This window comes from Blennius ocellaris (genome assembly GCF_963422515.1).
Source record: "Blennius ocellaris genome assembly, chromosome: 15".
Lineage (NCBI taxonomy): Eukaryota > Metazoa > Chordata > Actinopteri > Blenniiformes > Blenniidae > Blennius > Blennius ocellaris.
The window spans coordinates 976,162-1,001,606 of record NC_137664.1 but is presented as its reverse complement, the minus strand read 5'-3'; the positions used below and the strand labels follow the sequence as shown (position 1 = coordinate 1,001,606).

The 25,445-nt window shown below is 43.5% G+C and overlaps 1 protein-coding gene across 2 annotated transcripts in view; it reads left to right on the top strand.

The window, feature by feature from the left end:
* The window catches only part of LOC308140139 (nipped-B-like protein B), a 51,399-nt gene that overhangs the window by 8,232 nt on the left and 17,722 nt on the right, over window positions 1-25,445 (top strand). The window contains exons 5-23 of one of the 2 annotated variants that reach the window (XM_080509819.1): window positions 3,293-3,401; window positions 4,098-4,246; window positions 5,654-5,784; window positions 5,871-5,961; window positions 6,062-6,592; window positions 6,691-8,550; window positions 9,687-9,794; window positions 9,891-10,073; window positions 11,709-11,780; window positions 11,889-11,978; window positions 12,892-12,992; window positions 13,078-13,164; window positions 17,438-17,669; window positions 19,196-19,347; window positions 20,363-20,443; window positions 20,554-20,654; window positions 20,776-20,893; window positions 22,071-22,153; window positions 23,559-23,691. In XM_080509819.1, coding sequence (XP_080365945.1) covers window positions 3,293-3,401; window positions 4,098-4,246; window positions 5,654-5,784; window positions 5,871-5,961; window positions 6,062-6,592; window positions 6,691-8,550; window positions 9,687-9,794; window positions 9,891-10,073; window positions 11,709-11,780; window positions 11,889-11,978; window positions 12,892-12,992; window positions 13,078-13,164; window positions 17,438-17,669; window positions 19,196-19,347; window positions 20,363-20,443; window positions 20,554-20,654; window positions 20,776-20,893; window positions 22,071-22,153; window positions 23,559-23,691 — 4,412 coding nt within the window. Of the gene's footprint in view, window positions 1-3,292; window positions 3,402-4,097; window positions 4,247-5,653; window positions 5,785-5,870; window positions 5,962-6,061; window positions 6,593-6,690; window positions 8,611-9,686; window positions 9,795-9,890; window positions 10,074-11,708; window positions 11,781-11,888; window positions 11,979-12,891; window positions 12,993-13,077; window positions 13,165-17,437; window positions 17,670-19,195; window positions 19,348-20,362; window positions 20,444-20,553; window positions 20,655-20,775; window positions 20,894-22,070; window positions 22,154-23,558; window positions 23,692-25,445 lie in introns of both variants that reach the window. The other variant, XM_080509818.1, reaches the window with a different exon arrangement.

Genomic DNA, 25,445 nt, shown 5'->3' with positions numbered 1-25,445 from the left:
TCTCAATGTTTCTGGCGAAGCTAAACAATCGTATCGCCTTATTAACAGCAAATGTTGCTAAATACACCCTAAAATGTGGATTTTTGTCACGCGTTCAATGGGGCAACAGCAAAAAGTTCAAATCTTTAATATTCCTAAACTTCTATTTTAGAGCCTCACACAGGTGGAAGTGAGCAAATACGCCCAACAAAGGGGTTAAATACATTTTCCCACCTGTGAAGCTCAGATTACATCATTGGACTTGAAAAGAAAACGGGGATGTTTTGTGATCGTACGTTGAAGCCGCTGAGAAACGTTGTGACCAGGAAACCCAGACGCCGAGTGTTTGGCCGTCAACAGCGACACGGCTAATTACCAGAAACACTCGCAGATTTTAGCCTTTTAACCTTTTGTTTGGGAGAAGTTTTCTGCTTTAATCACCGGCTGCCGCGGCCTGTAATTACAGGTAATTATCCCCCGTGTACGGCGCGCATGCTAACTTACATAGCCTGTGATAGTTATGGAAACTGCAGCGGCTGGATTAGATAGATAGATAGATGGATAGATAATTACTTTATTCATCCCCGAAGGGAAATTGTCTTGTTGCAGCAATCTGGTACATACGAATACTATGAAATACAATAGAATAGTAATAAAAGTAAAAAATTAAAATATGTGGGTATAAGACATAAAGTAAAACGCAGAACGGAACATGGGCACTTAGAAATAAGACGAGATAAAAACAAGATAAATAAATAGTAAGGTGCAGTGGCATTAGAAGTAGGTATTATATAATAATAATAACAATAATACAGATAATAACAGTGTGTAATAGAGTATAATACTCGTGTATAGTACTACTAATAATTGTAGCAATAATATAACATATATATATATATCAGTAATAATAATAATAATACAGATAATAACAGTGTGTAATAGAGTATAATACTTGTGTATAGTACTACTAGTAATGGTAGCAATAAAATAACAATATATATATATATATATCAGTAATAATAATACAGATAATAACAGTGTGAAATAGTGTATAATGCTTGTGTATAGTACTACTAATAATGGTAGCAATAATATAACAATATATATATATATATCAGTAATAATAATAACAGTGTGTAATAGAGTATAATACTCGTGTATAGTACTACTAATCGTAGCACTAATATAACAATAACAATATATATATATATATCAGTAATAATAATAATAACAGTGTGAAATAGTGTATAATACTCGTGTATAGCACTACTAATAATGGTAGCAATAAAATAACAATATATATATATATATCAGTAATAATAATACAGATAACAGTGTGAAATAGTGTATAATACTCGTGTATAGCACTACTAATAATCGTAGCACTAATATAACAATAACAATACGGTAGCAATAAAATAACAACAATATATATATATATATCAGTAATAATAATATAATAATAATAATAATAATAATACCAATAGTAATAGTATACTTCTAATGATAATAATAACAATAATACAAATGGTAATAGTGTACTTGCACATGTATAAATATATGTATATGTACATGCAATGTGAAATATATGATATAATATAAGCATCAATGTAATTTAGTCCAGGTGGTGATTGAGGCTCTGACGGAGGTGAAAGAGTTAAAAAGTCTTATTGCCGTGGGGAGGAAGGATCCAGTGTCTTGTGGGGGGGGGGGGGGGGGGGGGATTGGGGGGGAGGGGGGGGGTTGACCATGAGTCCATCCAGTGTTCTTGATTTAATCACTGTAGAAAAGATCCAAAATAGAATCGATCGTCTCATTGGGCCTTTCCTCCACTCCGGTTCTAAACATAAAATAAAAAGTGTTCTGACGTCACGGAGCGTTTCTGGAAAATCACGCCAAAATGAATGAGCATACATGCGTCTCTAAAAACAAAATGTGTATATATATATATATATATATATATAGTGAAATGGCATGACATAACATGAACAAATAAATAAATCTACAGTAAAAACTAAATTTACAGACAAAACAGCACGAAGTTGCAGCAGTGAATTCCCACACAACTTCCCCTCGGCCATTAAAACCAACGTTGAGGAACTACGGAGGCCCGGGAGGGACAAACGAGGCCGAGTGCAAAAAAAAAAAAAAAAGGCGATTCAAAAATAAAGCAAAAATAAATTGGCAATGAAAATAAAACTATTGAGATAAAATTCCACAAAAACTCAACACGACAATAAATAAAGTGCATTTTTAACTCCGTTACACCTTCTTTAAATATAAATTAATACTTTTTTTAAATACCCAAACGGAGCCAATCGCAGAGCAGAAGCTCATGACGATGAAGCAGAAAGAAGATTTGAATCATTTTAAACGTTTTTCAGTAGTAATTATTTGGTTTTTGTGAAAATAGGCATTTTTTAATCACACATACCACAACAAAAAAAAAGTCTTATATTTATACTTAAGCGTTATTATGACACTATTTTATATTGAGCCGATTGTGGCCCCTGAACTAAACTGTATTTGACGCTCCTTCTCTTTACTACTAATCTTTATGTATTTCTGAAGGTGTCCACGCTCGGTCACTTTATATTTCGCAATAATTAGTTTGTGCCTTGTTTGGGGAGTTTTGTGGGCATCAGGTAGGAACTCCGAATAGAATTGTGATCCTGTGGCAATGTGGAGATGGTAATTATTACATATTGTCGTGCAAATAAATCCCAAGAGGCTGTTTGGTTTAATAAAAGGTCAACGTATGGATATGCTCTATAGGAAAAGTAACCTTAACTGTGATCTGACACTGTATTAGAAAGTCAAGTTATTTGTCAAAGGTCATTCCAGTTCAGGCGCCGCAAACAATTTCCTCCGGAGTGGGCTGCACCGGTGAAATAGTGCCATAATAAGCTTTGAATTTACACGTTAGCATTTTCCTTTGTTGAGGCGCAAAGTACACGTGATTAAAAAAAAGTCTGTTTTTTCACCAAAAAAACCCAAATTGCTGGAGAAAATGACTTATGATTTCAACATAAATCCACTCTTAGTGAAACCTTCTGGTGTAAAACACAGTGAAATGTTCAAGAATCCCCTGTCGGTGTTGCATTGTGGGTGTTCTTAGCAAATCCCACCTGCCAGCATTGCTTGGTGCAGCAAGGTGGTTCCATACCTCGGCTCCGCGCTCTGTGTTGTGTCTGGTTTTCAATGGACATAAACGAGGGCCTGTGACAAGAACCTGACTTTTTACCGAGCCGCTGCATTATTTCCTTGTTTTTCTGCGTCTAATAGTTTGTTTTTTTTCCTCCTCGACTTTCAGGTGCGAGACAGCAGCCGATGATCCAGCAGTACAAGATATCCCAGAACCAGGTCCATGGGAGTCCAGCATCAAACTATCAGCAAACCTCCGTTCCTCAAAGCCCCTCCGGGTCAGGATCTCCGCCTTTCACTCACTTAACTGAAACGTCACCTTTTAGAGCAGTGTTTTTCAACCACGAGGTGTTTCCTCCACATCTCGTCAGGTGTGTCGTCTAAAAAAAAAAAAACATTTGCTCTCACAGCCGACAGTGTGTTGCAGAGTCATCGTGTATAAATACTCTTCGCCACTAGAGGGCAGCACAGAACTTTGCCGGTGAAATGTAAAGTGACAGACGTCAGTGTGGTTCATCTCCACCTCCTGCTACCATCTTGTATCAAAGTACCGTGTCAGTGACAGTGATGGAGAAGTTTTTGAAAAGGAAGAATGTGAACCAGGATCTCAGCTCTTCATCCATCAGGTCCAGGTTTCACACTGACGGAGTCACTATTAAAAAAAGTCCTTTGTTTCGGGATTTACTTGATTCCTGTTGATGAAACTTTGATGAGAATGACTTTGATGTCTTTGATGACAATGACTTTGATGTCTTTGATGAGAAAGACTTTATATTGTTAATAGAGGCTACAGAGTTTCACATTTTAACCCTTTCGGGTGGTGGTGGTGGTGTGACTCCAGAGTTTTTCCAAACAAAAAAGTGTGTTTTGGCTCAAAAAGGTTGAAAAACACTGCTTTAGAGTGTGTGTGTGTGTGTGTGTGTGTGTGTGTGTGTGTGTGTACTGACGGTTCCTCCTCCTCCTTCCTCCCCCAGATGCTTCACGTCACCTCAGTCCGGTTCAGGCGCTCGCTTTGTCCCGCAGCAGAACAGCCCCATCCCGAGCCCCTACACCCCCCAGAGTCCTGCCGACTACATGCAGTACAACCCCCCCAGCTACTCGCAGCACCCGCAGACGCAGCAGGGTGAGGAAAAATGGCGGCCGGCCACACCTCTATCTATCTATCTATCTGTCTATCTATCTATCTATATATATATATAGAAACCTTCTGCTGGTTAGCAACCTGTCACTCACCATGTTCACATTTTGCTTACCAGGGTCATACATTAATGTGAACGTGGTGGAAAGGAGCACGATGAAGACGTCGTCTCATTCTCGTAACACACTTTACCGTGTTTAAAAATCAAACGTTTGAACAATTTAGAAAACAAAACAAATTTCCCCATTGCAACATGCAAGTTACATTTTTTTTAGATTCCTCCATCTGCATCTCCTTAAACAATATTTTTAAATGTATTTATTGTTTGAGAACATTTTAATGTGTTCTTTAGTGAATTGCCTAATCGGACCCCAGCAACTCAGAAACCCTCTGTCTTGTGGAGGTTCGGGAGAAAGGGACACAAAAATCTCCTTTTCGTCTTACGTCAATAGTGATCAAAGTCAATTTCATGTAAATATGTTCCGGTACTTCATCAGTGTTCAGCTTTTTTTTTTTCCATCATTTCGCAAAACTGTTGCACGTTGCAGTTTTGACCTTTGAGAAATGGATTTTTGTCACTTCTGCAGTTGTTTTGCATTCTGAGGTTATGGCCACTTTAGTCGTTTCAGAAGTTGTTGCCATCAAACTTTTAAGTAATCGTCACTTTGTTTTTCAATCCTAATCATTTTTAAAAAAATTTAATAATAAACGTGAACATGAGAAATCACGTTACGGAACCTTCCTCGACAGCATATACATGACAGTGTAAGAAAAATAACAATAATAATACTCTGACAACAGAACCGATATGAGACAAATACATAAAGAGACGGGCAGTTAAGACGTTACCGTGTCGTGTAGGTGACAATTCAGTTCGACAGGTATTTTTCTATAGGGAACCATTTTCTCATGAAGATCTCAGACTTCCACTGTAGTTTTGCCGTTAAAGCCTCCGTTCCATACGCCTCTCTCACTTTGTGTTTCCACTGCTGGTGCAATCCTAATCATTTTTAAATTGTCACTGGAACAACAATAATTATCCATGTGAATTAGGGATGCACTGAGAACACTTGTGGATACGGAGTACCAATACGTATACTTATGAACTGACGTTTAGCCTTATTCCTACTCGATACCGGTGTCTGTGTCGGTGCATCCCTCGTGAAAACGTTTGTACCTAACAAGTGGACGCCGAGGATTTACCCCGTTCAGATGTATTGATGCACCAGCAGGCCACCGTCACATATAAGCGCAATTTAAATATGACTAATAAACCACAAATACATGTTTTTGGTAAGTAAACGAGTTCTCAGAGAAAAAAAGATCCCAAACAGAGTTGGAACACGCGAACTCCGCACTCAACAACAAGGTCGATCCTGTCGTCTGTTTCAGTCCCTGCCGGTGTGAGAAATGTTCACGACAACAAAGTCTCCGGGCCGCTGTCGAGCAACTCGTCAAATCACAACGCGCGACTCGGCTCGGACGAGGAGTACCTGACCGTGTCGCACCGACTGGGAAATGAGGTATTGCGGAGATTCCACACCTCCCCGAGCCGGACCTCAGCAAGACACTGACGGTCAGAAATTACCCGACGACTGTGTCTCTGCAGGAAAACGACTCTTCGATGAAGGCCGCTGGGTTCTCCGTCAAATCTCCGCAGTCGGCGTGTTCCCCGGCCGAATCTGAACAAGCTGCGAAAAGTACGTGCTTTCTTTTTGCACCGGCGCTTCGTGGTATGGTTCATTCCGATCCCCCCCTCCAATGCTCCGTTTTCCCTTTCAACTTGTTGTACTTGTGCAGGGTCGAGGCCTCCCCTCATCATGCAGTCGCCGCCGCCCGACGTGCAGCGCGGCGCGGCGCCCGACCTGCTCCTCGCCGCCGCCGCCGACCGCAAGAAGAGGCAGAAGGAGCGGAGCAAAGAAGAAAGCGAGCAGACGGACAAAAACGCCCTGTACGACATCGTGAGTTCCCCGTCGAAAGACTCGGCCAGGCTGACCTTAAAACTGTCCCGGGTGCGGGCCCAGGACGCCGACCAATCCGAAGAGTCCCCCCGGAAGCCGCCGCAGGCCGACTCGGACCACGAAGCCGCCGTGATCCACGAGAACAACCAGCTGTCGAGGACCGGGCCGGACGTCCCGCACAAGGCCGGGGTCGAGGAGCAGGCGAACTGCCAGCAGGTCGCGGCGCGGCCGAACGCCAAGGAGGCGGCTGGGGTCGTCAGCGGGGTCGTGTTCGACGAGGCCGAAATGGACGCGCTCGCGGAGATGGAAAGAATAGAGCGGGAGACGGCCAGCGACCGAGAGCGCTGGTCCAAGGAGGTTCAGGATAAAGGTGAAGGGTCTCGTCTCGTGCGCCGACGTGTCCGCTTACGTTTGTTTGTTTGTTTGTTTCGCGGAGTTTCGCTGAAATCCGGTGTCGCCCATTTGCAGATAAGCCACTGAAGAAACGGAAACAAGACTCGTACCCTCAGGAACCCGGCGCCGAGGCGAACGAGGTGCCCAACGCCCAGGGGGCGAACGCCGTCGGCAAGCTGACGCCCAAGAAGACGAGCGCGGCGAGCAACGGCGCCAGTCGGCCCGCGCTGATGGTCAGTATCGACCTGCAGCAAGCTGGGAGAGTCATCGGCCAGCCCGTCGTGGTCCTGGAGGCGGAGCCGCTGTGCGAGGACCACCTGCGACGCCTGAAGTCGAAGTCCGACGGGAAGGTCAACAAGGTCAACGAGAGCAGACCCGGGATCATCAAGCACCAGACCGACTCGCCCCAGAAGTCCGGCCCCGACGGACAGACGGAGACCCAGAAGCAGAAGGCGGAGAGCCGGCGCGAGGCGAAACACAGGCACGAGGACAAGGTGGACGGCGGCAAGGGACTCGCGGACGACAAGCGGCCGGAGACGCCGCGGCAGAAACACGAGCGGCACTCGGAGGAGAAGAACCACAACAGCCACCGATCCCAGGTCGGCAAGCCTGAGACGCCAAAGTCCACCTGCAAGGTGGAGCGCAACTCCAGACACGAAGAAGACCGAGGCAGGGAGAGGGACAAGGACAAAGACAAACACAGGGACAGGGACAAACACAAAGAGAAAGAGAGGGAGAAGGTTAAAGACCGGGACAAGGTCAAAGAGGGAGACAAAGACAAAGACAGGGAAAAAGTTAGAGACAAAGTTAAAGACGGGGACAAAGAGAGGGAAAAAGTTCGAGACCGGGACAAAGACGGAGACAAAGAGAGAGAAAAAGTTCGAGACCGGGACAAAGACGGAGACAAAGAGAGAGAGAAAGTTCGAGACCGGGACAAAGACGGAGACAAAGAGAGGGAAAAAGTTCGAGACCGAGACAAAGACGGAGACAAAGAGAGGGAAAAAGTTCGAGACCAAGACAAAGACGGAGAAAAGGTTAAAGACCGGGACAAAGACGGAGACAAAGAGAGGGAAAAAGTTAGAGACGGGGACAAAGAGAGGGAAAAAGTTAGAGACAGGGACAAAGACGGAGAAAAGGTTAAAGACCGGGACGGAGACAAAGAGAGGGAAAAAGTTAGAGACCGGGACAAAGACGGAGAAAAAGTTAGAGACCGGGACAAAGACGGAGAAAAAGTTCGAGACCGGGACAAAGACGGAGACAAAGAGAGGGTCAAAGTTAGAGACCGGGACAAAGTTAAAGATAAGGACAAAGTTAAAGACAGGGACAAAGACAGAGAGGATGAAAGAGACAAACACAGAGACAAAGGCAAAGACAAAGACAGGGACGGCGATCGAGACAAAAATCGAGACCGAAGCAAGAAACACAAGACGCAGTCCAGAGAGAACTGCAGCAGGAACTCCCCGGAGCAGCAAGGCCGAGCCGACAGTCCCAGAACCAAGCAGGACGGCGGCAGACGGCCGGCCGACCTCAACGGCCAGCAGAAGACGAGCGTCTCCGGCCTCCAGAACCAGCAGAGCAAGGAACACCGGACGAGCGGCGGCGGCGGCGGCGGCTGCCAGAACAAACGGCAGCCCCCCGAGGTGAAGCCCAGCGAGTTCCCCTCCTACCTGCTGGGCGGGATGTCGAGGAGCCTCAAGAACTTCATCATCCCCAAGCTGAAGCGGGACGGCAAGGAGCCCCCGCCGCCGAGCCAGGGCAAGGCGGCGGCGGCGGCGGCGGCGGCGGCGGTGGCGGTGGCGGTGGCCGAGGCCTGGAGCGAGCCGCGCGTCCGGCTGGAGAGGGTGTCGCTGGTGGAGAACCTGAACAAGAAGGCCAAGCCCATCGTCGTGCTGAAGAAGCTCAGCATCGACGAGGTGAAGCGGATCGTCAAAGAAAGTAAGAACGCACACGGCTCCAGACCCCGGAACTGCTCGTTCTTCGACAGGTCGTCCAAAGGTGGGACTTGCTCCTCGTCGGTCTGGGGGCTTTTTCACACTATGACATATTTTTTTAGCGTCTCGTCTCTTTAAGTTAAAGTAAACCCACAAACCTCGTGATTTCAGTTTGAACTGGTGGATCAAATGATTGAATGAATGAACGGTTAATTTCGGTTCATATTTCAACACTCGGGAAATACAAACACCTCCCCCCCCCAAAAAAAACGACGTTCGCTTGAACTGACCAAGAAAATGAAAAGCTGAAGCTCGTGGCTCGTTTGTGTTTCTATCTATGGATCTGGAATACGTACAGCTTTCAGACTAGAACCCCAAACCAACAGCAAATGAAATAAAATCTAAAGAACTCAACGTAATAATAATGTAATTAATGATATTCCTCTTGCCAACGCCTCGGCATCAACACTTGTTAGCATGCCAATTAGCGTGCTACCAAGTTTGTTCAATTGAGCTGAGATTTGGAGGGTGGCCTGCGATCACCGTCAACTGGCTAATTAGCCGCCCAGCTAAGCTAATTAGCTTAGCATGTCAGAATGTGATATAACACCAGATTCCAGGTCGGCTACACCTGGGAGGTATCCTCTGCGCTTTTCAGGCAAATCGCAGGTGTTAGCATCGCAGGTGTTAGCATCGCATGCTAACAAGTTTGTTCAAATGAGCTGAAATTTGGAGGGTGGCCTCGTGGTGGCGCTGCGATGCAGAACTAGCTAATGACATGGTTTCCACGTACTTTTGACCCCGCCGCGGGCTCACGCGTACAGTAGGGTGGCAGGCACAGTAAAATGTTCTAGTTAATGATATTCCTATTCTCTCATCAGTCTGAACTGTAACCCTGAAAAATGTTGCAATTAGTGCTTTATCATTTTTACAATTTGTGTTTTATTTAAGTAATTACCAGCTTTTGTATTTCCCCTTATTTCTTTATATTCTGATGTGCTTTTCTGTCCCGTTACTAAAATGCATAGCTTATTAGCGACTCAGTTGTGAAGCGACGACGTCGCCGCGTGAATCCAAAAAGGAAAGGTGCCAGACTACTGAAATGTTTATTTCCCTCTGCTCAAACTTTCTTCTCCTCAGAGACGCACAAGCGACGACACAGCATCATCAGCAAGAAGTCCAAGTACACCGAGGTGGACTCTGACGAAGAGGAGGAGGAGGAGGAAGAGGAAGAGTCCGACGACGAGGGTCGGTGTCAAACTTTAAAAAAAAAAAAAGTGCTTGTTTTGCCATTATGTTCACGTAAAAAAAAGTAAACGCCCCCCTTTGTTTTTTCCGTCTCAGTCGTGAGGAAACGGCACAAAAAGAGCAACGACAAGACGTGGAAGCACGAGGAGAAGCGGCGGTCTGGAGAGCAGCGCCGCAGTGGGGGGGTCCAGAACGCCCGGCGGGGCTCCGGCGGCCGCCAGCGGGACTGGAGGTCGGACGAGTCGGACGAGGGGTCGCCGACCCCCAACCTGAGTGACGGTGAGCGTCTTCTGCCTCCACGGCCATGTTCAGTTCAGGAACCGTCTTTTACAACGTAGAGCGTCTCTGAGTGGCAGGAGAAGCAACACATTATTATTATTGTTATTATTATTGTTATTATTGGCATGGAGGCAGGCAAAGATGGGAATTGAACCTGCAACCTTCCGATTGGGAGGCGAAGGATACTTTGTTGTTGTGCACTTTTAAAAAAAAAAATGATATGCCCAATAGTTATATTTAGAGTTTCTATTGTGTTGTGGAACAACAATGGTGTTGAAAGGTGAATATTTATTTTTTAGGGATTCTAGAGGCTTTGATTGATATGTCTGGAGAAAACTCTTCAAAGAGTTCCTGTTCCTCAGGGTTCTTCACCCTGTTCCTCACCCTGTTCCTCAGCGTTCCCCAGCGTTCCTCACCCAGTTCCTCACCCTGTTCTTCAGCGTTCCTCAGCGTTCTTCACCCTGTTCCTCACCCCGTTCCTCACCCCGTTCCTCACCCTGTTCCTCAGCGTTCCTCACCCCGTTCCTCACCCCGTTCCTCACCCCGTTCCTCACCCCGTTCCTCACCCTTTTCCTCACTCTTTTCCTCACCCTGTTCCTCATTGTTCCTCACCCTGTTCCTCAGCATTCCTCATTGTTCCTCACCCCATTCCTCACCCTGTTCCTCACCATATTCCTCACCATATTCCTCATCCCGTTCCTCACACCGCTCCTCACCGTTCCTCACGTTCCTCACCGTTCCTCACCGTTCCTCACCCCGTTCCTCACCGTTCCTCACCCTTTTCCTCACCCTGTTCCTCATTGTTCCTCACCCTGTTCCTCACCATATTCCTCACCATATTCCTCATCCCGTTCCTCACACCGCTCCTCACCGTTCCTCACCGTTCCTCACGTTCCTCACCGTTCCTCACGTTCCTCACCCCGTTCCTCACACCGTTCCTCACACCGTTCCTCACACCGCTCCTCACCGTTCCTCACCGTTCCTCACCGTTCCTCACCGTTCCTCACCGTTCCTCACCCTTTTCCTCACCCTGTTCCTCATTGTTCCTCACCCTGTTCCTCAGCATTCCTCATTGTTCCTCACCCCATTCCTCACCCTGTTCCTCACCATATTCCTCACCATATTCCTCATCCCGTTCCTCACACCGCTCCTCACCGTTCCTCACGTTCCTCACCGTTCCTCACGTTCCTCACCCCGTTCCTCACACCGTTCCTCACCGTTCCTCACGTTCCTCACCCCGTTCCTCACACCGTTCCTCACACCGCTCCTCACCGTTCCTCACCGTTCCTCACCGTTCCTCACGTTCCTCACCCCGTTCCTCACACCGTTCCTCACACCGCTCCTCACCGTTCCTCACCGTTCCTCACCGTTCCTCACCGTTCCTCACCGTTCCTCACCGTTCCTCACCGTTCCTCAGTTGGAGCCGTCGTCTGAAGTGTTCCCGGCGGTCATGAGGTCGTTGAGCTCCACAGTTCAGGAAGAACTTTTCCTGAACTGCTCCTCAGGAGAAATGATTTTTCTGCACCAGCTCAGTTTTAATCCTCGAACCGAAACAGTTTTTATTCTGATCCCTGGATTAAACCAACTGTATTTTCCACCTCATGAAAACTTTCCCGATGTCGTCTTTGTGTCCAGCGGCCAGAAAGCTGAAGAAAAAGGAGAAACAGAAAAACAGGAAGTTGTACGACTCCAAGATGAGCCCAGACGGTACGGACCTCACCCTCTTTTTGACTTTCACTAAAAAAATTCTCCTGGATTTTTTTTTTTTTTTTATCGAACGAGGAAATGACATTGAGCTGCTCTGATTTCTGACAGAAATGATGGACTCCTCCGCTTTTAAGAGGTTTGCATCGAGTGTGGACAACATCCTGGAGAGCCTGGAGGACGTGGACCCCACTGCTGCAGGTACACACACACACACACACACACACACACACACACACACACACACACACACACACACACTGGAAACACAACTTTTTAGAAACGCCTCTCAGGCTGGAGCTTTTCTAAAATCCTCCGACAACATCGTCACGTAAAACGAGGCGGAATTGCTGGGGCTCCGTCTCTCCGTGTTCATTTTTAAAAAATTGACATTTTTTTCAAAAACTTTTCTGAAGTGAAATGCAAAAAAAAATGACTCGTTTCCCCTCGAAGCGTCGCCGTGCGGTCGCTCTCATCCAACTTGTATTTAGTCTACGTTTAGTCCAGGGGTGTCCAACATGCGGCCCGGGGGCCAGAAGCGGCCCGCCACAGGATCTAATCCGGCCGCCATGTGATTTTTATTTTATTTTTGAAAGTATAAATATGAAAACTGACAGAGGCTGATCAAAAAACACTGGATCGTCAAAAATGACATTAAAAACCGCCCTTTGGTCAGAATTTATTAATGCATCTGTGGAGGTCACATGACGCAACACCTTTCACAATAAAGGTGTCCAATTTATGTGAAGTGATATTTTAGACGCGTAAACTCAAAAAAAAATTCCAGACAACAAATTGTTTTAATCCTGAATAAAAAATACGATATCCAGATCTCGTCAGGTGTGTCGTGGGAAATTATCCAATTTCACATTTTTTCTAAAAAAAAACAACATTTGCTCTCACAGCGACAGTGTGTTGAAGAGTAATCATGTATAAATACTCTTCACCACTAGAGGGCGGCACAGAACTTTGCCGGCGAAATGTAAAGTGACAGACGTCAGTGTGGTTCATCTCCACCTCCTGCTGCCATCTTGTATCAAAGTACCGTGTCAGTGACAGTGATGGAGAAGTTTTTGAAATGTTTTGAAAAGAAAAACGGTGTTCCCGCACACAGATGATGACGAGGTGCCTGAAGAGCTCCTGCTGGGGAAACATCAGCTGAGTGAGCTGGGGAGCGACTCTGCCAAGCTTAAAGCCATGGGGATCTTCAACAAGGTGACTTGTCCCGGCTCCGCCGCCGTTAGCCACCGTTAGCCACCGTTAGCCACCCGCCGCTGACCGGCCATGTTTTGCTTCACAGTTTTCCACGAGCAAGCTGGTGAAAATCCTGAATATCCTGGAGAAGAACATTCAAGACAGCGTCAAACTTTCCACGTTGCTGAACCACGTAAGTCGTGAGCCCGGCGGCGAGGGTTCTACGGTCTCACCCGGAATGAGTATCTGATACCGTAAATACTGCGCTGGGTACTGAGAGCAGAGACGTGTCTTTTTGAGGACAATTATGTTTTCCATTGAAAAAGAAAAAAAAAACAATATTCAAATCCTGCTCCAGTGGAACTCACCCACCCTGAAGCTGCTTCTACACATTTGTTACTGTGACTGTCAAAATAAAACCACCAAGTTGGATTGTTTTTATAGTGACTGTCAAAATAAAACCACCAAGTTGGATTGTTTTTACAGTGACTATCAAAATAAAACCACCAAGTTGGATTGTTATTACTGTGACTATCAAAATAAAACCACCAAGTTGGATTGTTTTTACAGTGACTATCAAAATAAAACCACCAAGTTGGATTGTTATTACTGTGACTATCAAAATAAAACCACCAAGTTGGATTATTACAGTGACTGTCAAAATAAAACCACCAAGTTGGATTGTTATTACGATGACTATAAAAATAAAAACCACCAAGTTGAATTATTACAGTGACTATCAAAATAAAACCACCAAGTTGAATTATTACAGTGACGGTCAAAATAAAACCACCAAGTTGGATTGTTATTACTGTGACTATCAAAATAAAACCACCAAGTTGGATTATTACAGTGACTGTCAAAATAAAAACCACCAAGTTGGCTTGTTATTACAGTGACTATCAAAATAAAACCACCAAGTTGGATTGTTATAACAGTGACTGTCAAAATAAAACCACCAAGTTGGATTGTTATTACAGTGACTATCAAAATAAAACCACCAAGTTGGATTGTTATTACATGGACTGTCAAAATAAAACCACCAAGTTGGATTGTTATTACATGGACTGTCAAAATAAAACCACCAAGTTGGATTGTTATTACGATGACTATAAAAATAAAAACCACCAAGTTGAATTATTACAGTGACTATCAAAATAAAACCACCAAGTTGAATTATTACAGTGACGGTCAAAATAAAACTACCAAGTTGGATTGTTATTACAGTGACTGTCAAAATAAAACCACCAGGTGACTATCAAATAAAACCACCAAGTTGGATTGTTATTACAGTGACTATCAGAATAAAACCACCAAGTTGGATTGTTATTACTGTGACTATCAAAATAAAACCACCAAGTTGGATTATTACAGTGACTGTCAAAATAAAAACCACCAAGTTGGCTTGTTATTACAGTGACTATCAAAATAAAACCACCAAGTTGGATTGTTTTTACAGTGACTGTCAAGATAAAACCACCAAGTTGGATTGTTATTACAGTGACTATCAAAATAAAACCACCAAGTTGGATTGTTACTACAGTGACTATCAAAATAAAACCACCAAGTTGGATTGTTATTACAGTGACTATCAAAATAAAACCACCAAGTTGGATTGTTATTACTGTGACTATCAAAATAAAACCACCAAGTTGGATTATTACAGTGACTGTCAAAATAAAAACCACCAAGTTGGCTTGTTATTACAGTGACTATCAAAATAAAACCACCAAGTTGGATTGTTATAACAGTGACTGTCAAAATAAAACCACCAAGTTGGATTGTTATTACAGTGACTATCAAAATAAAACCACCAAGTTGGATTGTTATTACATGGACTGTCAAAATAAAACCACCAAGTTGGATTGTTATTACATGGACTGTCAAAATAAAACCACCAAGTTGGATTGTTATTACGATGACTATAAAAATAAAAACCACCAAGTTGAATTATTACAGTGACTATCAAAATAAAACCACCAAGTTGAATTATTACAGTGACGGTCAAAATAAAACTACCAAGTTGGATTGTTATTACAGTGACTGTCAAAATAAAACCACCAGGTGACTATCAAATAAAACCACCAAGTTGGATTGTTATTACAGTGACTATCAGAATAAAACCACCAAGTTGGATTGTTATTACTGTGACTATCAAAATAAAACCACCAAGTTGGATTATTACAGTGACTGTCAAAATAAAAACCACCAAGTTGGCTTGTTATTACAGTGACTATCAAAATAAAACCACCAAGTTGGATTGTTTTTACAGTGACTGTCAAGATAAAACCACCAAGTTGGATTGTTATTACAGTGACTATCAAAATAAAACCACCAAGTTGGATTGTTACTACAGTGACTATCAAAATAAAACCACCAAGTTGGATTGTTATTACAGTGACTATCAAAATAAAACCACCAAGTTGGATTGTTACTACAGTGACTATCAAAATAAAACCACCAAGTTGGATTGTTACTACAGTGACTATCAAAATAAAACCACCAAGTTGGATTGTTATTACGATGACTATAAAAATAAAAACCACCAAGTTGAATTATTACAGTGACTATCAAAATAAAACCACCAAGTTGAATTATTACAGTGACGGTCAAAATAAAACTACCAAGTTGGATTGTTATTACAGTGACTATCAAAATAAAACCACCAAGTTGGATTGTTATTACAGTGACTATCAAAATAAAACCACCAAGTTGGATTGTTATTACAGTGACTATCAAAATAAAACCACCAAGTTGGATTGTTATTACAGTGACTATCAAAATAAAACCACCAAGTTGGATTGTTATAACAGTGACTGTCAAAATAAAACCACCAAGTTGGATTGTTATTACAGTGACTATCAAAATAAAACCACCAAGTTGGATTGTTATTACATGGACTGTCAAAATAAAACCACCAAGTTGGATTGTTATTACATGGACTGTCAAAATAAAACCACCAAGTTGGATTGTTATTACGATGACTATAAAAATAAAAACCACCAAGTTGAATTATTACAGTGACTATCAAAATAAAACCACCAAGTTGAATTATTACAGTGACGGTCAAAATAAAACTACCAAGTTGGATTGTTATTACAGTGACTATCAAAATAAAACCACCAGGTGACTATCAAATAAAACCACCAAGTTGGATTGTTATTACAGTGACTATCAGAATAAAACCACCAAGTTGGATTGTTATTACTGTGACTATCAAAATAAAACCACCAAGTTGGATTATTACAGTGACTGTCAAAATAAAAACCACCAAGTTGGCTTGTTATTACAGTGACTATCAAAATAAAACCACCAAGTTGGATTGTTATTACAGTGACTATCAAAATAAAACCACCAAGTTGGATTGTTACTACAGTGACTATCAAAATAAAACCACCAAGTTGGATTGTTATTACAGTGACTATCAAAATAAAACCACCAAGTTGGATTGTTACTACAGTGACTATCAAAATAAAACCACCAAGTTGGATTGTTACTACAGTGACTATCAAAATAAAACCACCAAGTTGGATTGTTATTACGATGACTATAAAAATAAAAACCACCAAGTTGAATTATTACAGTGACTATCAAAATAAAACCACCAAGTTGAATTATTACAGTGACGGTCAAAATAAAACTACCAAGTTGGATTGTTATTACAGTGACTATCAAAATAAAACCACCAAGTTGGATTGTTATTACAGTGACTATCAAAATAAAACCACCAAGTTGGATTGTTATTACAGTGACTATCAAAATAAAACCACCAAGTTGGATTGTTATTACAGTGACTATCAAAATAAAACCACCAAGTTGGATTGTTATTACAGTGACTATCAAAATAAAACCACCAAGTTGGATTGTTATTACAGTGACTATCAAAATAAAACCACCAAGTTGGCTTGTTATTACAGTGACTATCAAAATAAAACCACCAAGTTGGATTATTACAGTGACTGTCAAACTAAAACCACCAAGTTGGATTGTTATTACAGTGACTATCAAAATAAAACCACCAAGTTGGATTGTTATTACATGGACTGTCAAAACAAAACCACCAAGTTGGATTGTTATTACATGGACTGTCAAAATAAAACCACCAAGTTGGATTGTTATTACATGGACTGTCAAAATAAAACCACCAAGTTGGATTGTTATTACATGGACTGTCAAAATAAAACCACCAAGTTGGATTGTTATTACATGGACTGTCAAAATAAAACCACCAAGTTGGATTGTTATTACATGGACTGTCAAAATAAAACCACCAAGTTGGATTGTTATTACAGTGACTATCAAAACAAAACTACCAAGTTGGATTGTTAGTACAGTGACTATCAAAATAAAACTATGTCCCAGGGAATCTGGAGGAATCCCACGGAGGAAAACAAGTTTAGAAGTTTCGCGCCGTAACTTTTAAAGTTTTTGATAAATAGTCGTCGTCATGGTTTCCTGCCTCGCAGGACAACGACTCCCTGGACGAGGAGCGGCTGTGGCGGGACCTCATCATGGAGCGGGTGACCAAGTCCGCCGACGCCTGCCTGACGGCGCTCAGCATCATGACGTCTCCGCACATGCCCAAGGCGGTGTACCTGGAGGACGTGATCGAGAGAGTACTGCAGTACACCAAGTTCCACCTGCAGAACTCCATCTACCCCCAGTACGACCCGGTGTACCGGGTGGATCCTCACGGAGGTCAGGCTTCACCGCAGCGCCTTATACGACACTTGGTTTTGGTTTTTAATCAGTGATCCATCAATACTACTAATTATACATAACTACTACTAATGATCCAGAGTATTTGTTGTGGAAACGGCTCCCCGATACACCGCGGCTGGTATTGCATTACGTCACGCCTCGCTAACGTCGGCAGCCGCCGATAAGATATTTGTCAGATAACATATTTGCCCGATAAAATATGTGTCCGATGAAATATTTGTCCGATGAAATATTTGTCCGGTAAAATAATTGTCAGATAACCTATTTGCCCGATAAAATACTTGTCAGATAAAATACTTGTCAGATAACATATTTGCCAGATAAAATATTTCTCTGCTAAAATATTTCCGAGAAAATGTTTGTCCGGTAAAATATTTGCCCGGTAAAATATTTGTCCGGTAAAATATTTGCCCGATAAAATATGTGTCCGATAAAATATTTGTCAGATAAAATACTTCTCAGATAACATATTTGCCCAATAAAATATTTGTCCGATAAAATATTTGCCAGATAAAATATTTGTCATATAAAATATTTGTCCGGTAAAATATTTGCCAGATAAAATATTTCTCTGCTAAAATATTTCCGAGAAAATGTTTGTCCGGTAAAATATTTGCCCGGTAAAATATTTGCCCGGTAAAATATTTGTCCGGTGAAATATTTGCCCGATAAAATATGTGTCCGATAAAATATTTGTCAGATAAAATACTTCTCAGATAACATATTTGCCCGATAAAATATTTGTCCGATAAAATATTTGCCAGATAAAATATTTGTCATATAAAATATTTGTCCGGTAAAATATTTGTCAGATAAAATATTTGTCAGATAAAATATTTGTCTGGTAAAATAAATACATGAAGCAGTGAAATGTCGGACCATGAAGTAATTTAATTGGGGGGATTTGTGAAATAATTCTGTTTTTACTTAAAATCATTTGGTATTTTAATCAATTTGTGGCACAATTAATGACATGTTTATTTTTAATTAATGATACATTTATTTTTAATTAATGACATTTATTTTTAATTAATGATACATTTATTTTTAATTAATGACATTTATTTTTAATTAATGACACATTTATTTTTAATTAATGACATTTATTTTTAATTAATGATACATTTATTTTAATTAATGACACGTTTATGTAATTATTAAATGGTGTATTTATTCAATTTTGGCACGTGTGTGTGTGTGTGTGTGTGTGTGTGTGTGTGTGTGTGTGTGTGTGTGTGTGTGTGTGTGTCAGCAGGTTAGGTTGAGAGGTCACAGCTCGTCGCAGTGTGACTGGGCTTCATCTTTTAGTCAATATTTGTTTTTGCAGTCGTGGATAATCTATTAGTTCCATTTGGAAAACTTCCCAGAGGCTCTCAGTCCTCATTTAATGGAGGGAGGCTCCAGTGTCCACCTTTTAATTGCTGCTCTATAATACGTTGAGTATTATATGCTGTAAAAAAAAACAAATGATAATCTTGAATTTGTGTTTCTTCCCCCTCCAGGTGGCGCTCACACTTCAAAGTCCAAGCGAGCGAAGGCGTCCAGTCACAAGCAGAAGGTGGTGGTGGTTCTCTACAGCAAAGTGTGTGACATCATCAGCAGCATCTCGGAGCTCCTGGAGATCCAGCTGCTCACCGACACCACCATCCTCCAGGTGAGGGGGGGCCCGGGACTCCGGGACCCTGAGACCCCCAGACCCCGAGACCCCGAGACCCCGAGACGGACGGGAGTCACTGAGACTATCTGACTCCCATGTAAACCCTCTCTCGCTCTCTCTCTCTCTCTCTCTCTCTCGCTCTCTCTCTCTCTCTCTCTCTCTCGCTCTCGCTCTCGCTCTCGCTCTCGCTCTCTCTTTCTCTCTCTCTCTCCCTCTGTCTCTCTCTCTCCTCTGTCTCTCTCTCACTCTCTCTTCTGTCTCTCTCTCTCTCTTCTGTCTCTGTCTCTCTCTCTCCTCTCTCTCTCTCTCTCTCTCTCCTCTGTCTCTCTCTCACTCTCTCCTCTGTCTCTCTCTCACTCTCTCTTCTGTCTCTCTCTCCTCTCTCCTCTCTCTCTCTCTCTCTCTCTGTCTCTCGCTCTCTATCTCTCTCTCCTCTCATTCCCTCCTCTCCCTCTCTCTCCTCTCTCTGTCTCTGTCTCTCTCTCCCTCTCTCGATCTCCTCTCTTTCCCTCCTCTCTCTCTCCCTCCTCTCTCCCTCGCTCTCTCTCTCTCTTCTGTCTCTGTCTCTCTCTCTCCTCTCTTTCCCTCCTCTCTCTCTCTCCTCTCCCTCCTCTCTCTCTCTCCTCTCTCCTCTCTCTCTCTTCTGTCTCTGTCTCTCTCTCTCTCCTCTCTCTCTCTCTCTCTCTCTCTCTGTCTCTCACTCTCTATCTCTCTCTCCTCTCTCCCTCGCTCTCTCTCTCTCTTCTGTCTCTGTCTCTCTCTCTCCTCTCTTTCCCTCCTCTCTCTCTCTCCTCTCCCTCCTCTCTCTCTCTCCTCTCTCCTCTCTCTCTCTTCTGTCTCTGTCTCTCTCTCCCTCTCTCGATCTCCTCTCTTTCCCTCCTCTCTCTCTCCCTCTCCTCTCTCCCTCTCTCTCCCTCTCTCGCTCTCTCGCTCTCTCTATCTCCTCTCTTTCCCTCCTCTCTCTCCTCTCCTCTCCTCCACTCTCCCTCTCCCTCTCTCTCTCTCTCTCCAGGTCTCCACTCTGGGCATCACTCCATTCTTTGTGGAGAACGTCAGTGAGCTGCAGCTCTGCTCCATCACCCTGGTGACGGCAGTAAGTCACTGCTTACTTCTCACGTCCAGCTTTTTATTTCATTTCAGCAGGGAAATGTTCATTTCTTCTTCTTCTTCTTCTTCTTCTTCTTCTTCTTCTTCTTTTCTCAGGTCTTCTGTCGTTACGAGAAGCACCGGCAGCTCATTCTCGAAGACGTTTTCACCTCCCTCGCCAAACTGCCGACAAACAAACGGAGTCTCAGGAACTTCAGGTGAGACGAACGTCTCCTTCTTCCGGAGCGCCTCCCCTCCTTTCTGTGGCAGTTTTATACATTTGATCAGTTGCGTCTGTTCATACTGGCTGAACCGTGAGCTTGTCGCCGGTGTTTCCAGGCTGAACAGCGGAGACGCGTCGTACATCCAGATGGTCACGGCGCTCGTCCTGCAGCTCATCCAGTGTGTGGTGCAGCTGCCGTCCGACCGCGACCCCGAGGAAGAGCCCAGGAAGAAGGTAGCCACGAGGCTAGCCGGTTTACTGTCACGTCCGTAAAGTCCCAGTGAAATGTAAAACACTGCTTTGCCAAAAAAAACGATAGTTGGGGTTCTACTTGTAAGGTTCCTCCGACTCTGCCCCACCACTGTTGTCGCATAATAAACTTATTTGAATTTTGAATCTCTAGCCGAGGAAGTCGGGGGAATCCTTCTTCTTCGTGGGCCGTTGTGGGCGGAGTCTATGTGTGACATCACGAGTTGTGCAGATCTCGATCTGTTGTGTTTATATCGGCTTGTTTCCCTCTTAAATATCCAAGTTATTACAGTGTTTTGAAGTTATAGTCGGTGTTTTATGAGCCTTGATGAAAGATTGAGCCTGGAAGAGACCGAGAGAGGAGGAAAGGAGCACGGGCGACGGGAGCCGCTAGCTCGGGCGGCTAGCGGGAGGCACTAGCTCGGGCGGCTAGCGGCTAGCGGGAGGCACTAGCTCGGGCGGCTAGCGGGATGCACTAGCTCGGGCGGCTAGCGGGATGCACTAGCTCGGGCGGCTAGCGGGAGCCGCTAGCTCGGGCGGCTAGCGGGAGCCGCTAGCTCGGGCGGCTAGTAGACGATCAAGTAATACCTGGACTCGTCTTCGGTGATTCCAGTCTTCTAGCTCTTGGACATGTTGGATCCAGGAAGTCGGTCGTTCTGCCAAAAGTCAGGAGCCTCAAAGCCTCAAAGGTGAAAACTGGCGGCTGCTGAGGCGAGGAGACGAGGACGAATGGAGGACGAAGCGTCTTCTGCTTCCTCAAACATGTTCCAGACGGGGTCACCGATGGCAGAACCACCTTCTGTGTCTTCTTCATCAATCACTGGGTTTGAAATGACCATGATGATGAAATATGGTTCAATTCAGCCTCTTCGTGGTCAAAACTCTGATCCTCCATAATGTAAACACAACTTGGGCGTGTGCACAACTCGTGATGTCACTCTATTATTGTCAGAAGCTCCGCCCAGCAGAGGAAATACCAACGTTTGTCGGCTATTTTCTCGCAGATTGCCGCGTTTTAACATTTTATCCTCCAGCTAGTTAGCATGAAAAAAGAGCGTTTTGGAGGTCGTATTTTCATTTCACTAGGACTTTAAAGAGTTTTTTTATCTCTACATGTTGGGCTGCATAACCTGGCTGTTACATATCTGGTGCGTCTCCTCAGGTGGATAAAGACGTCCTCATCACCAACTCGTATGAGACGGCCATGAGGACGGCTCAGAACTTCCTGTCGGTGTTCCTCAAGAAGTAAGTCCTCTTAGTTTGCCTGTCGTGACGCGAAACCAAATTGCCGTTTGCTTTGGAAATCTGGGGTAACACTTGGAATTCTGACTTTTAAACCCGGAATTCTGACTTTTAAACCCAGAATTCTGACCTTTAAATCTAGAATTCTCACTTTCAAACCCAGAATTCTCACTTTCAAACCCAGAATTCTGACCTTTAAACCTAGAATTCTGACCTTTAAATCTAGAATTCTCACTTTCAAACCCAGAATTCTGACCTTTAAACCTAGAATTCTGACCTTTAAATCTAGAATTCTCACTTTCAAACCCAGAATTCTGACCGTTAAACCTAGAATTCTGACCTTTAAATCTAGAATTCTCACTTTCAAACCCAGAATTCTCACTTTCAAACCCAGAATTCTGACCTTTAAACCTAGAATTCTGACCTTTAAATCTAGAATTCTCACTTTCAAACCCAGAATTCTGACTTTTAAACCCAGAATTCTGACCTTTAAATCTAGAATTCTCACTTTCAAACCCAGAATTCTCACTTTCAAACCCAGAATTCTGACCTTTAAATCTAGAATTCTCACTTTCAAACCCAGAATTCTCACTTTCAAACCCAGAATTCTGACCTTTAAACCCAGAATTCTGACTTTTAAACCCAGAATTCTGACCTTTAAATCTAGAATTCTCACTTTCAAACCCAGAATTCTCACTTTCAAACCCAGAATTCTGACCTTTAAACCTAGAATTCTGACCTTTAAATCTAGAATTCTCACTTTCAAACCCAGAATTCTGACTTTTAAACCCAGAATTCTGACCTTTAAACCTAGAATTCTGACCTTTAAATCTAGAATTCTCACTTTCAAACCCAGAATTCTCACTTTCAAACCCAGAATTCTGACTTTTAAACCCAGAATTCTGACCTTTAAATCTAGAATTCTCACTTTCAAACCCAGAATTCTCACTTTCAAACCCAGAATTCTGACCTTTAAACCTAGAATTCTCACTTTCAAATCCAGAATTCTGACTTTCAAACCCCAAATTCTCACTTTCAAACCCAGAATTTTCACTTTCAAACCCAGAATTCTGACTTTCAAACCCAAAATTCTCACTTTCAAACTCAGAATTCTCACTTTAAAAGTCAGAATTCTGAGTTTTGTGAGAACTCAGAATTCTGACTTTTCAACCCAGAATTCTGGGTTTGAAAGTCAGAATTCTCAACGAACGATGTGGAATCCAATTGATTTGATTTTGTTGTAAAGTTGCTAATAGGAAGAGAAAACACAAGATTAATCTTCTCTCTGTTCCTTTTTCTTCATGTATGGATGACAAATATATATATATATTGTGAAATGGCATGACGTAACATGAACAAATAATAATAATAAAAAAAAAAAAAAGAATTCACGTTGCGTCTGCTCCAGGTGTGGCAGCAAGCAAGGCGAGGAGGACTACCGGCCGCTGTTCGAGAACTTTGTCCACGACCTGCTGTCCACCGTCAACAAGCCCGAGTGGCCGGCGGCGGAACTGCTGCTCAGCCTGCTGGGCCGCCTCCTGGTGAGTTCGCTGGCGCGGCTGCTCGCCAACGCTAGCGCGGCTGCTCGCTAGCACGGCTGCTCGCTAGCACGGCTGCTCGCCAACGCTAGCGCGGCTGCTCGCTAGCACGGCTGCTCGCTAGCACGGCTGCTCGCCAACGCTAGGGCGGCTGCTCGCCATGCTAGCCTTCGTTTTTTTTTATTGTTTTAACCTTTTATGTTTTGTTTATTGTTTTACCATCCGATTGTTTTTATTGCTTAACTTTTTTATTGTTTTTATTGTTTTAATGTTTTTATTTTGCCTCTTATATTTTTATTTCAATGTACAGCACTTTGTCTCAGCGACGGCTGCTTAAAGCGCTTTATAAATAAAGTTGAGTTGAGCTAGCGCGGCGCTCGCCAACGCTAGCGCGGCGTTAGCCAACGCTAGCGCGGCGCTCGCCAACGCTAGCGCGGCGCTCGCCACGCTAGCCTTCGTTTTTTTTATTGTTTTAACCTTTTATGTTTTGTTTATTGTTTTACCATCCGATTGTTTTTATTGCTTAACTTTTTTATTGTTTTTATTGTTTTAATGTTTTTGTTTTGCCTCTTATATTTTTATTTCAATGTACAGCACTTTGTCTCAGCGACGGCTGCTTCAAGCGCTTTATAAATAAAGTTGAGTTGAGCTAGCGCAGCGCTCGTCAACGCTAGCGCGGCTGCTCGCCAATGCTAGCGCGGCTGCTCGCCAACGCTAGCGCGGCTGCTCGTCAACGCTAGCGCGGCTGCTCGCTAGCGCGGCTGCTCGCCAACGCTAGCGCAGCGCTCGCCACGCTAGCCTTCGTTTTTTTTTGTTGTTTTAACCTTTTATGTTTTGTTTATTGTTTTACCATCCGATTGTTTTTATTGCTTAACTTTTGTATTGTTTTTATTGTTTTAATGTTTTTATTTTACCTCTGATATTTTTATTTCAATGTACAGCACTTTGTCTCAGCGACGGCTGCTTAACGCGCTTTATAAATAAAGTTGAGTTGAGCTAGCGCGGCGCTCGCCAACGCTAGCGCAGCGTTAGCCAACGCTAGCGCGACGCTCGCCAATGCTAGCGCGGCCGCTCGCTAGCGCGGCCGCTCGCTAGCGCGGCCGCTCGCTAGCGCGGCTGCTCGCCAATGCTAGCGCGGCGCTCGCCACGCTAGCCTTCGTTATTTTTTATTGTTTTAACCTTTTATGTTTTGTTTATTGTTTTACCATCCGATTGTTTTTATTGCTTAACTTTTGTATTGTTTTTATTGTTTTAATGTTTTTATTTTACCTCTGATATTTTTATTTCAATGTACAGCACTTTGTCTCAGCGACGGCTGCTTAACGCGCTTTATAAATAAAGTTGAGTTGAGCTAGCGCGGCGCTCGCCAACGCTAGCGCAGCGTTAGCCAACGCTAGCGCGACGCTCGCCAATGCTAGCGCGGCCGCTCGCTAGCGCGGCCGCTCGCTAGCGCGGCTGCTCGCCAATGCTAGCGCGGCGCTCGCCACGCTAGCCTTCGTTATTTTTTATTGTTTTAACCTTTTATGTTTTGTTTATTGTTTTACCATCCGATTGTTTTTATTGCTTAACTTTTTTATTGTTTTTATTGTTTTAATGTTTTTATTTTGCCTCTTATATTTTTATTTCAATGTACAGCACTTTGTCTCAGCGACGGCTGCTTAAAGCGCTTTATAAATAAAGTTGAGTTGAGCTAGCGCGGCACTCGCCAACGCTAGCGCGGCTCGGCCCACGTACCCGCCGTGACGCCTCTCCCCCCC